This window comes from Aythya ferina, assembly GCF_964211825.1.
Source record: "Aythya ferina genome assembly, chromosome: 7".
NCBI classification, from domain to species: Eukaryota; Metazoa; Chordata; class Aves; order Anseriformes; family Anatidae; genus Aythya; species Aythya ferina.
In genome coordinates this window covers 8,559,922-8,572,820 of record NC_140302.1, presented here as the reverse complement: position 1 = coordinate 8,572,820, position 12,899 = coordinate 8,559,922, and the positions used below count along the sequence as shown (strand labels likewise).

The following is a 12,899-nucleotide window of genomic DNA, read 5'->3' as shown; positions in this document are numbered from 1 at the left end:
CCATCTGAAGTCACATGGTAGCATGATTGGGAGATAAGAATACACAAGCTTTTACAATTATTGAATTAGGAATAGCAAAACTTTCCAAAACATGTCTTTTTTCAATGCATCTCACCATCTGTTTTTCCGTGCAGTTCTCCCTGTCTGCAGCAGCTGTGACCTACAGCAACAGGTACATGAAACTTCATGAGAACTGTCTGCTAATGTCACCATACTGACCTGAAACCTTTGCCCTCACATCGTTTCTCTTTCCCGTCTCTGCTTGCTTAAAATTGCAGTTGCAAGTCCAGTCCTTGCCAGAGCCTCTGATACCTGCTGCATTCTGGTGGTGAGTGCTCCAGGTGTTACCTCACTTCTTCAGTGCCTTTCTTCAGGTAAAGGTGCATATTTTAACCCCTCCTCTATTTCCTGGCAAATGTCTGAACAACCCAGAGTGACACCATGGTCATCATCATCAGTTCTTGGCCACCAGAACAGATGGGTTTATTTTTGCTTCCCTGGCTTCAGTGATGGGAGGCTGGGCTCAGTCCTGGACTCCTGAATGGCACGGTGCCTGTATTCCTTGCCTGCCAGCAGAAGCCTTGGCTCTCCTCTTTCTTGTTGACTCTGATGGGATCTCTGGGTCCTCTCCTTCCCACAGTACGAGCGAGGCAGTGAGGTGACAGTAAAGTACTGGAACAGCAGATAAAAGGCTCTGGCTATATTTATGGAGTGCTATAGATAAGTAACCCACTCTGCTGTCAGCATCTAGAGAAACAGCAAATAAAGTATACGTACCCCTTGCTTTGATGTGATGAAATCTCCAGAGGACATTTACTTCAGTGGCATTCCCAGTGCAGCTGTAGCCAAGTTTTTCAGTGGAAAATGTACAATTTTCATGTCTCTATACATTGCTTTAAAAATATCACTATGGCTGACTTCTGTATGCTAGACAATTCCATGGTCTGAAAGCTGTTTTTTCCAAAGTGTTATTAAAATCATCTTAACCATTTTTGTTGGAATGGGAAAAATTAATAGTTATTTTGTGGTTTCATACACAACATTAAAACAACAGTCTGGTTTTCATTTAAACCAATAAAAGTACGGAAATTCAAAATGAAAGCTCTGTTCATGTCCTCAGATCAACTTGTTGTCCTTGTTAAGACATAAAAAGGATGAAACAAGCAAGAAACATCAGTCATCATACAAATCAGTTCAGGTTTTTGTTGTTTGATTTCAAACTTGACATCACTTTGTTGCCTGTCTTCTCAAGCTATGTAAAATTCCTCTTCCCTGTAAATTTGCAGTAGTTTAGAATCCAGTGAACTACAGGGTGGCTTTTTTTTTTTTTTTAAACTAAGCAATAATTAAGTGAATTGGTTAGCAAACATACATCAGCAAATGAATTAATAAAATTTTTAATTTTGTGTTATAAAGCTGCATGCTTTGGACAATGTGTCTTTGGCGAGGAGGCACTGGGGAATTCCCCACAGATAACTCCCCCTGGAGATGCCGGGACCAGACCCTGTTCCCAGGGGCGCAGTGAGAGCACCGGAGGCACTGGTACACCCCAAGCAGCCCGAGAATTGCCTGAACTCAGCTGTGACTCCATGCACATTTAGACACGGTGCACCTGAATGTGCACAATGCAGATTGATACTGGCCAGAACTGCAAAAGCTTGTTTGTGGAAGTGGAGAGAGGAAAACGGTGTAGTGTGCTTCTTGAGTAAGGTAGAGGGTAGAGGGTGGGTGGGTAATGTTGCAGCACCACCTTTTTGTTTCCATCCCATTTCTTGGGACTGGTTCCCTTCAGTCTCTGGCTTATCTGTGGGGTCAGGCCCCACCACACTGAGTGTCAAACAACTTGTCCTGTTCAACCTGTCCCATAGAGCAGAACTGAGTCTGAGGAGAACCCAGTCTGTGGTTCATTTTTGTCCATGACCAGCGAGTAGCTACCACTGTCCCTGAAAGCCTATGAACTGTTCCATCACCCCATGACTTCAAAAAAATGACTTCTTCCAAAACCTGTTCCTTCCCTTGCTGTGAACAAGCCATCCTAGCTGTTCACAGCCCTGTGGTCTGTCAAGTCACTGCTCCATGACTGTGCTTGGTGCCTGCACTCTGAAAACTGCCTGCCCTCCCCCTTCTTCCCTCTGTTGGGAGCTTGCTCAGCTGGGTTTGTTGCCTTCCTTCATCTGCTTACACCAGCATTCCCCTGCCAAGCTCCACATGCACATATGTACTTCAGGTCAATGGAATTGTTCCTTATCTTTGATGACTGCACCAGTGTTCATCATCTATCCCCAGTGACCTTCTGCAACTTCATAGCCTGTGAAGACAGGTCCGTAAAGTGCCACTGAATCTTAAACGAGTTGCTTAGAGTCAACTGGCTGGCCAAGCTTTGGCGATGCTTAGGTTGTGAAGGTTGTGTTGTACCTGCTGAAGTGCTCCATGTGACAAACCATGCACAAGCAAATTTTAGCCCACAGGTATGTTCCTATGCAGCAGCGAAGATGCGCTGCTGACCAGGGGTGGGATAGGGATCGAGGCAGCTCTCAGCATCTGCTGGGCAATGCAGTCCCCAGGCCAGGCAGTTCACATCTATCTCAGATGCGTTCCCACATTGCAAAGGTTTCTGTGTGCATTACGGGCCCTTCAGGAGCTGAAAGAAAGCTGTGGAAGAGGGGAAGGATGGAAGAAGAAGGAGATGACAGCCTGTGGGAGACTTACAGCACTAAGGAAGCCTGGCACCCAGTAGCCAAGGGCTGCAAGCACACAGCTGCCAGTGTCCAGGTGAATGTAAAAGCAGTAAACGGCATAAAAAGCTGGGATGGGAGCCAGTGCTCTGCTGCAGCCCAGGGTGGCTCTACCAGGCTGCACTGGAGTCCCTGCACAGCCAGGAGATGTCAGTGTGCTGGGTCCTAGGGGAGGAGCTGGCCTGGAGGAAGGCAGAATGCACCATGGAAGGGCTTTCAGCGCTGATGATCCAGGCAACATGTGCAGACAGGAAGTCCACATGATGGTTCCTCAGCTAGGACATGATCAAGGTCAAGTGAGAAGAAATGTCTTTGAAGAGCACCTCTTGCAACAGCCATTTCTTGTTCTTTCTTGAGTGTGTTGTATGGGGTCATTCTTCCTTGGACAGCGTGTGTGTTTGTGTACGCTGCAGAAGCCCATTCAAGGCAGTTCCTGAGGTCCATGAGGAGGAGTGGTCTACTGGGAGGTGTCCCTGCCCATGATCTTTAAGGTCCCTCACAACCTAAACTATTTGGTGATTCCATGATTCCGTGAATGGATCCTCCTTGAAAAGATCTAAGTATAGGAGCAGATGTCTCCACACCTACTCAGAGAGGGAATTGAACCAGAGAAGGAAGAGTGGTTTCTTCAAAGCCCATTTTGATCAGCTGGTCTTGTCTCCTGGGGCAGGCCTGTCTTTTGGCTTCCTCTGGCAACTCTACCACCACCTCTAGTGCCACATGCCTTATTTCTCCTCCTTTCCCCTCCTGGATCATGGCTGGATCGTTGCTTTTATCTGCCCCCCATGTTTCTCTGTCCCCAACAGTATTTATGTTAAAATTCATGAAATGAATTCATGAAATGAATGAAATGAAATTCATGAAATGAATTCATGAAATGAATCTGCAGGTTTTTGGGGGTTATTTCAAGGTTTATTTCAGAAGGGACTTGGGATGGCATCTGACTTCGATCCTCCGGCATGCTGGTGATTAGGTAAAGCCTGTGTGGGTGCAGAGGTGATGGGGTGGGGGAGACCAGCCAGGAACATGAGTTAGGATCAACAGCACTCTGACATAAGGTCACATCAAGAGAGAGAGCAGAAAGCTGCCTCTTGGGTTAGTCATCTTCATGATGTGGAGAGGAATAGAGTGGAGACATTACAGAAAAAAAAATAACAGCTAGAGAAACACAGGGATGGAGCAGATACCCCATGGTCCCACATGACATCGTGATCTCCAAACTGGAGAGAGATGGATTTGATGGGTAGACCATTCAGTGGATAAGGAATTGGCTTGAAGGTCATACCCAGAGAGTGGTGGTCAATGGCTCTGTGCCCAGGTGGAGGCCTGTGACAAATGGTGTCTCCCAGGGGTCTGTCCAGGGACCAGTGCTGTTTAACATCTGTATCAATGACATAGACGATGAAATCAAGTGCACCCTCAGCAAGTTTGCAGATGACACCCAGCTGAGTGGTGCAGTTGATACAAAAGAAGGAAGGGATGCCATCCAAAGGGACCTGAACAAGCTTGAGAAGTGGGCCCATGTGAACCGAATGAGGTTCAACAAGTCCAAGTGCAAGGTGTTGCACCTGGGTCGGGGCAATCCTGGACAGGAGGACAGACCGGGAGAAGAACTAATTGAGAGCAGCCCTGTAGAGGAAGAGTTGGGAATTTTAGAGGACAAAAAGCTTGACATGAGCCAGCAGTGCATGCTTGCAACCCAAAGGCCAACTGCATCCTGGGCTGCATCAATAGAGGAGTGGCCAGTAGATAAGGGAGGTGATTGTCCCCCTCTGCTCTGCCCTCATGATGCCCCACCTGGAGTCCTGCATCCACATTTGGGGCCCCCAGCACAAGAAGGAGGTGGGTCCAGAGGAGGGCCATGAAGATGATCAGAGGGCTGGAACAGCTCTCCTACGAAGAAAGGCTGAGAGAGCTGGGGCTGTTCAGGCAAAAGATCAGAAGGCTTCAGGGTGACCTCATTGCAGCTCCTCCTTAAAGGAGGCTTATAAAAAAGGTGGAGAGCAACTTTTTGCTTGGGCAGATAATGACAGGACAAGGGGGAATGGTTTTAAACTAAAAGAGGGGAGATTTAGATTAGAGGTTGGGAGGAAATTCTTCCCTCAGAGGGTGGTGAGGCACTGCCACAGGTTGCCCGGAGAGGTTGTGGATGCCCCATCCCTGGAGGATTTTTAGGCCAGGTTAGATGAGGCCCTGAGCAACCTGATCTAGTGGGTGGCGTCCCTGCCTATGGCAGGGGCTTGGAACCAGATGGTCTTTGAGGTCCCTTTCAACCGGAGCCATTCTATGTCTCTATGACTATGACTCTATGATTCTGTGATTCTATGATATGCTCTGTTCAAGTGTCTGTGCCAGCAAACTTGAAGCTGGGATGTGGCCATGCCAGTTTGAGATGGCTGCACCCTTGAGTTTGCTATCAGGTGCTGGAGAACGGTCTCTTTACATTTATTAGTATAAACACAGCCCCTGCATGTTAAAACAGCAGCCAGACCCCTGCCATGTTTTCTACAGTATTAAAGAGAGTCAGCCTTGATGCTGCTTGAAAAGCAAGCACACCAGTAGCAGTGGGAATGGACCTTGATGCAGACCAGTGGTGTGTAGGCTTTAAATTCAGTGGCAGTTGTTGCAAGGACCTCTCAATGTGAATGAATGTATTCTCAGATGTGCATCCCACAGGAAAACACTATGCCAGCACTGCTGGATGCCTGCCCCTGGCAGGCATGGCATGACTCAGGAGTCCCTACGTTACGGCTCCAAACACAGAGGTTCTGGCAAGTTGCAGCAGTACCCAAGGATGGAGTCCCCCTTGAGGACCATGTTAGTTACTGTCGTGGTTCCGCTCGAGTGGGCAGCCGAGCTCCACCACAGCCGCTCTCTCACTCCCCCTCCTCAAAGAGGAATGGGGAGAAAATATGTGAAAAGGGCTCAAGGGTTGAGATAAGGACGAGAAAATCACGCAATAATTATTGTAACGGGCAAAACAGACTCAGCATAAGAAGATAGTAAGATTTATTGCTCATTACTAACAAGCTAGAGAAGTGAGAAACAAAGGAAAGAAACCAAAAGCACCTTCCCCCCCATCCACCCTCTTCCACCTCCTCCCCCCGAGCGGCGCAGGAGAACGGGGGAATGGGGGTTATGGTCAGTCTACAGCACTTCTTCTCTCCTTCTTGGTCACTCTTGTCCCCTGTGCTGTGGGGTCCCACCCACGGGATGCAGTCCTTGATGAACTGATCCGGCGTGGGCTTCCCACAGGCAGCAGCTCTTCCAGAACTGCTCCAGATATGGGTCCGTACCACGGGGTCCATCCCTCAGGAGAAAACTGCTCCAACCTGGCTCCCCTACGGGCAGCAGCTCCTGCCAGGTCACCTGCTCCTGCGTGGTCTCCTCTCCACGGGCTACAGGTCCAGCCCGGAATCTGCTCTGGCAGGGGTCTTCCACAGGCGGCAGCCTCCGTCGGTGCAGGGCCACCTGCTCCACCGTGGTCTCCTCCACGGGCTGCAGCATGGAACCCTGCTCCACCGTGGTACTCCATAGGCTGCAGGGGGACATCCTGCTTCACCATGGTCCTCACCACAGGCCGCAGGGGACTTCTGCTCCGGCTCCTGGAGCACCTCTCCCCCTCCTTCTACACTGACCTTGGCGCGTGCAAGGCTGTTTCTCACTCCCTTCACTCTCCCGGCTGCTGTGTGGTGCAGTGGTTTTTTCCCCGTCTTAAATATGCTCTCACAGAGGCGCAAAACAACATCGCTTATTGGCTCAGCTCTGGAAAACAATGGGGCCCTTACCAAACATGGGGCAGCTTCTAGATCTTTCTCACAGAAACCACCCCTATGGCCCTCTGCTACCAAAACCTTGCCACGTAAACCCACTACAGTTACCCAGCATGGGACTTCAGAATCATAGAATCGTTTAGGTCAGAAAAGACCTCTAGTCCAACAACTAGACGTCCAAAAACGTCCAGTTGGAAAAGACATCAAGTCCAACTGTTACCCTAGCACTGTCTAACCCCTGTCCCTAAGCACCACATCTACATGTCTTTTGAGTATCTCCAGGGATGGTGACTCAGCTGCTTCCATGAGCAGCCTACTTTTCTCTACGTGTGGTGGTTTTACCTTGCTAGGCAGCTGAACTCCACCACAACCGCTCTCTCACTCCCCCTCCTCAGAAAAGGAGGGGAAGAAGAAAAGGAAAGAAACAACTCACAGGTTGAGATAGGGATAATTTAATTAAGGGAAAAATAATTATCAAGAGAACATTATTATTAATTAAATAATTTAACTAAAGGGAAAGCGGAAACAGGAAAAAAAAAAAAAGAAAAAAGAAAAGGCCATGTGGAAGCACAGAGGAAAGAAATTACTCTCTACTTCTCACCAACGAGCAATGCTCGACCATGTCCTTGAAGCAGGGCCTCAACGCATGTAGCCGTTGTTTGGGTGTGCAGACGTTTTCACGAGAACCCTGATCATGACAGGGCTGATCCCTGATGCATTCCCTATGTGGTTTGCTGCCTGTCAGAAGTGCACCAGTGGATATAGCCATCAGCTGTTAATTTCATCATACAACACATTCATCACGTCAGGCTTGGCTAAATTTCACATCAAATTAAGCACCTTGATTGGTCTTTTGCTTCTTGATATTGAATCTCTAAACAAGCTGATAGGGATTGTAGTTTCATGTACGAGTGTGAGACCTCCATGATGTTGTGTTCTTGCCTCTGCTATTCCAGCTCTCAGATGCTTTGGCCATCCGTGTTGTAGTACAAAGAGAGATGTGGTACCTAACTCCACGATTGGTCAAACTGAAGTGTTCTTCTTTGGCATGAAATAAAAGAGTATTTGAATGCACAGTGGGGCTAAAACTACTTTGGGCAGTGTTTTATGGAGACTAGAAAATTGAAGCAAAAAGCATATCTTACTGTAATTTGAAGATAGGAGAGTTAATCACATGAAGAAATGGATTCATAATTGTTCTGAAATTTTCTTAACTACCTTAAAATGCTTTCAGCTGAAGTAACTGGACTTCGCTTTGAACCCTTTGTGAGGTCTTCTCCTTTCTGAGACTTTGTCGGGTTGTCCCCACAGACAGATACTGTGTTGAATATATATATATATTTAGGATAAATTCTTCACTTGTTTTCAATCACTAATATTCTAATAGTCTGGATATTTCACTATAATCCAAAAATACAGTGCTAAAGTGCTATGCTGTAGAGATTTTTTCCTTCATTTGAATTGCAACATAGAAGTTGCAGGGTGACTATTTTTCCCAGAAATTCAAGAGTGCTATGTTCTGTTCAGCCTGCAAAAGAGGAGGCTGAGGGGAGACCTCATCATGGTCTACAGCTTCCTCACGAGAGGGAGTGGAGGGGAAGGCACTGCTCTATTCTCCTTAGTCACCAGTGATAGCACCCGCGGGAATGGTATCAAGCTGTGGCAGGGGAGGTTCAGCGTGGATATCAGGAAGAGGTTCTTCACTGAGAGGGTGGCTGCTCACTGGAACAGGCTTCCCAGGGAAGCAGTCACTGCACCGAGCTTGTTGGAGTTTAAGAAGCGTTTGGACTGTGCTCTTAGTCACATGGTCTGAATTTTTGGGTAGACGTGTGTGGTGCCAGGAGTTGGACTTGATGATCCTTATGGGTCCCTTCCAACTCAGGATATTCTATGATTCTATGATTTTTTGATGAAATTGTACATTCACTTTATGTAGTAGGGACAAACTGTGACCTCTGACTCCCACCAAGAAATATGTATTCACCTTTTGAGGAAAGATTTGAGAAAAAGTCACCTATCATCAAATTTCTAATCAGAGGTGACTAGTGGAGAGATTCCACCCACCAACCAACCAACCACCACCAGATGGAGGAAGATTGCACCAGAAGGGGCTATGTTACATAATGTGCCATTAAAACTTCATGAAGAGGTGTCCCAGAAAAAGTATTGCAAAACACTAGGCTTAGTATTAGATTCTTTGTTTTAGCAGCCTGGGCATTTTCAGGAAGGAGTAAGCTTAACCACAGGATTCATACATTTAATGTTCTGAGAGAAAAGGAATTGTCTGAATTGTGTATGTTTTTTTGTTTTTGTTTTTGTTTCTCCCACAGTAATTAATGAAAGGCAAAAGCAGCAACTGGAAGCTACAAACTACTCATCCCGCTACGCTCTGGGACTTTTTTATGAAGCTGGTGTGTGTATTGATGTCCCCTGGGCTGCAAAGTACATCACCGATGATCCCTGCATACGCTTCATCTCCATCGATAATAAGAAACGCAATATAGGTCAGTGCTCCCATTATTTCCCTTAAAGATAGTGACAATAGAGGGTGTAGATCATGAAAAATGCTGTTTAATTGAGTGTTGCTATTCTGAACAGAGCAAGTATTTAACTCCAAGCTGCAGTGGATAGCAATTTATGTCACATTTGGCCTGTAATAAAATACACAATGAAAAGGGGAAGGTCCTCAGAAAATCATCACCCAGCACATGGTTTACGTTACTGCATTTATGAAACCAGTGTCAGGGGATTCAAAACATCAAAATGTTGTTATTCCAAGAAAGAACTGGAGTTCCTTTGTTTAAACGTTGATTCACATACATGCCAATTTATCTCCCGTCATCCATTACTTTACAACTCCTGTTCTTTCCACTGAGCATGTTTGGAAGTAGTAACAAGTTATATAATTGAGGCTGTTCAGCCTAATTCACAGTTAGCTAGTTTGCTTTTATAATGACGGAAAATCCTTGAAATGGCTGCATGTTGTACAGCTGCTCGGTAAAGTTTGGAGAACATCCCACAACTCAGACACTTCTCATCTGTTTCTTGAAGGTGGCAGTGAAATAGCTATATGTTTTATTTATTAAATGTACTTCAGATACTAAACAGTCTGCTAAGTATGTTGGCATAGAGTATCTCAGGAATATTTGCTAGCATTTGAGTTTAATCAAGTAAGTTAGGAACTTAAAATTCTTCCCAATTCTATTACTTGCTCACATTGTGATGGTTACCAAGTTTAGCCACATTAGTGAAGTGGGGATGAAAACTTCTCCACCTTTGAAGTGCTATGATGCACTGCCACAGACTAAGGAAAGATTTCCATAATCTTATGCTGCTTAATACAAGGGATAGTTTTTACACATTAGGAAATTCACTGTGCTAAAGCATGTTTCAAGTTAGACCTAGGAAACTTCTGTTTCTAGTCTTCCTTGTTCAGTCAGGATTCACTGTAGTCCATAAACACCAGTGGTGTTAGTACCTGTTGGCAGGGCACTGCAAACCGTGCCTGTCACCCTTATATCCAAACACGCACGCTGTTTCAGGCGTTGGGTACACATGATGAGAGCAATCTCTTCTCCCACTCAGAGCAGGACCATGCGAACACAATATCAGAGCAGCTGCACCTCATCTAGCTTATTTTTTTATTTTTTTTTAAGGCAGGATGCAGATACCCCACATCTCTGGGCACCTTTCCCAGGGCTGCACCTCCACTGGGGAAAGAGGTGTTTCTTCATCTGCAGTCTGAACTTCCCAAGGGTCAGCCTGTGGATATTGCAGCTTATGTTGAATGCCCTTGCCAGTCAGAATTGCAGTGATTCAGGTTGGAAGATTGTCTGGAGATTGTCTGGTCCTACCTCCCCTCAAGGTTTGAAGTTAGATACAACTGCAAAGTTGGATTATGTTGCTCAAGGCCCTGGCCTTTGAATATCTTCAGGGATGGAGATGTAGTGGGGCTGCAGTACTACTACTGCAAAGGCACACTGATGACTTCTGAACCATATGGACGACAAGTCCTTGTCTGCAGAGCTGCTTTCTGTTCCCTTAGTCTCAGCACGTAGTATTGCATGGGCCAGCCCCCTTTCAGTTGCAGGGCTTCACGTTTTCCTTTGTTAAACTTCATCCTCTACTGTAGGGTCCCTCCACTGGATGCAGTCCTTCCTGAACTGTTCTATACAGGCCTGTACCACAGGGTGCAACCCTTCAGCACAGGACTGCTCCAGCATGGGTCCCCTCATGAGATGCAGCTCTGGCCACGAACCTGATCCACTGTGGGCTCCTCCACGGGCTGCAGCATGGAGATCTGCTCTGCCATGGGACCCATGGGCTGCAGGGGGACAGCCGGCTCCACCAGGGACCTCTCCTCTCCACAGGCCACAGGGGAACTTCTGCTCTTGTGCTTGGAGCATCTCCTGTCATCTTTTTGCACTGACCTTGGTGTTTGCAGGGCTGTTTCTCTCACATTTTCTCACTCATCCCTCCCAGCATTGTGCTGTTGCACAATGTTTTTAAGCCTTGAATCTGCTCTCCCAGAGGCACAACCAACATCACTCAGTGGCACAGCTCGGGCCAGTGATGGGTCCATTTTGAAGATGGGTGGAGCTGGTTCTTCTCTAACATGGAGATTTCCTTGTCTATTCTCACAAAGGCCACCCCTGCAGCACTCCTGCTACCAAACTCTCCCCACATAAACCCAGTGCAGCTGCTCTTAGATCCCTTGCTCCCTCAGCCTCCCCCAACCAGGTCCAACAAGCCCAGCTCCCTTCATCATCTCTCCTTCTAGGCTGTGTGCTCCAGCCCTTGGGAGCTCTTCATGTTGTTTTTGTTCAGTGTTCCACATCCTCATTCACTGCAGGGGATAAGGACTATCTGGACACAGCACTGCAGGTACATCTTTGTGGATGCCAAGTAGAGAGGGTTGATAAATAATTGAGATCTGCTGGCTGTGCTTCTCATGATGTGATTTGCCATCATTGGTGGCTTAAATACAGTGGTGGATCCACCATAACTTGTAGAAGAATCTTTCCAGAATGGTTTGTTGTGACACCCATCTACAAGAAGGGCCGGAGGGCAGACCCAGGAAACTACAGGCCTGTCAGTTTGACCTCAGTACCAGGGAAGCTCATGGAGCAGATCCTCCTGAGAGTCATCACGCAGCACTTGCAGGGCAAGCAGGCGATCAGGCCCAGTCAGCATGGGTTTATGAAAGGCAGATCCTGCTTGACGAACCTGATCTCCTTCTATGACAAAGTGACGCGCTTGGTGGATGAGGGAAAGGCTGTGGATGTGGTCTACCTTGACTTCAGCAAGGCTTTTGACACCGTCTCCCACAGCATTCTCCTCAAGAAACTGGCTGCTCTTGGCTTGGACTGGCGCACGCTTCGTTGGGTTAGAAACTGGCTGGATAGCCGGGCCCAAAGAGTCGTGGTGAATGGAGCCAAGTCCAGTTGGAGGCCAGTCACTAGTGGCATCCCCCAGGGCTCGGTGCTGGGGCCGGTCCTCTTTAATATCTTCATCGATGATCTGGACGAGGGCATCGAGTGCACCCTCAGTAAGTTTGCAGATGACACCAAGTTAGGTGCGTGTGTCGATCTGCTTGAGGGTAGGAAGGCTCTGCAGGAGGATCTGGATAGGCTGCACCGATGGGCTGAGGTCAGCTGCATGAAGTTCAACAAGGCCAAGTGCCGGGTCCTGCACCTGGGGCGCAATAACCCCAAGCAGAGCTACAGGCTGGGAGAGGAATGGTTGGAGAGCTGCCAGGCAGAGAAGGACCTGGGAGTGATGGTTGATAGTCGGCTGAATATGAGCCAGCAGTGTGCTCAGGTGGCCAAGAAGGCCAACAGCATCCTGGCTTGTATCAGGAACAGTGTGACCAGCAGGGCTAGGGAGGTGATCGTCCCCCTGTACTCAGCTCTGGTGAGGCCGCACCTCGAGTACTGTGTTCAGTTTTGGGCCCCTCGCTACAAGAAGGACATGGAGGTGCTTGAGCGGGTGCAGAGAAGGGCGACGAAGCTGGTGAGGGGCCTGGAGAACAAGTGCTACGAGGAGTGGCTGAGGGAGCTGGGCTTGTTCAGCCTGGAGAAGAGGAGGCTCAGGGGCGACCTTATCGCTCTCTATAGGTACCTCAAGGGAGGCTGTAGCGAGGTGGGGGTTGGCCTGTTCTCCCACATGCCTGGTGACAGGACGAGGGGGAATGGGCTTAAGTTGCGCCAGGGGAGTTTTAGGTTAGATGTTAGGAAGAACTTCTTTACCAAAAGGGTTGTTAGGCATTGGAACAGGCTGCCTAGGGAAGTGGTGGAGTCACCATCCCTGGAAGTCTTCAAAAGACGTTTAGATGTAGAGCTTAGGGATGTGGTTTAGTGGGGACTGCTAGCGTTAGGTTAGAGGTTGGACT

The 12,899-nt window shown here is 47.8% G+C and overlaps 1 protein-coding gene across 2 annotated transcripts in view; it reads left to right on the top strand.

Annotated features, from left to right (window-relative positions):
* The window catches only part of RNLS (renalase, FAD dependent amine oxidase), a gene marked incomplete at its 5' end in the record, with an annotated part of 86,678 nt that overhangs the window by 54,359 nt on the left and 19,420 nt on the right, over window positions 1-12,899 (top strand). The window contains one exon of one of the 2 annotated variants that reach the window (XM_084525225.1): window positions 8,839-9,012. The exons of the other annotated variant lie outside the window; for it this stretch is intronic. Coding sequence (XP_084381351.1) covers window positions 8,839-9,012 — 174 coding nt within the window. The remainder of the gene's footprint in view (window positions 1-8,838; window positions 9,013-12,899) is intronic. 2 annotated transcript variants of the gene reach the window in all.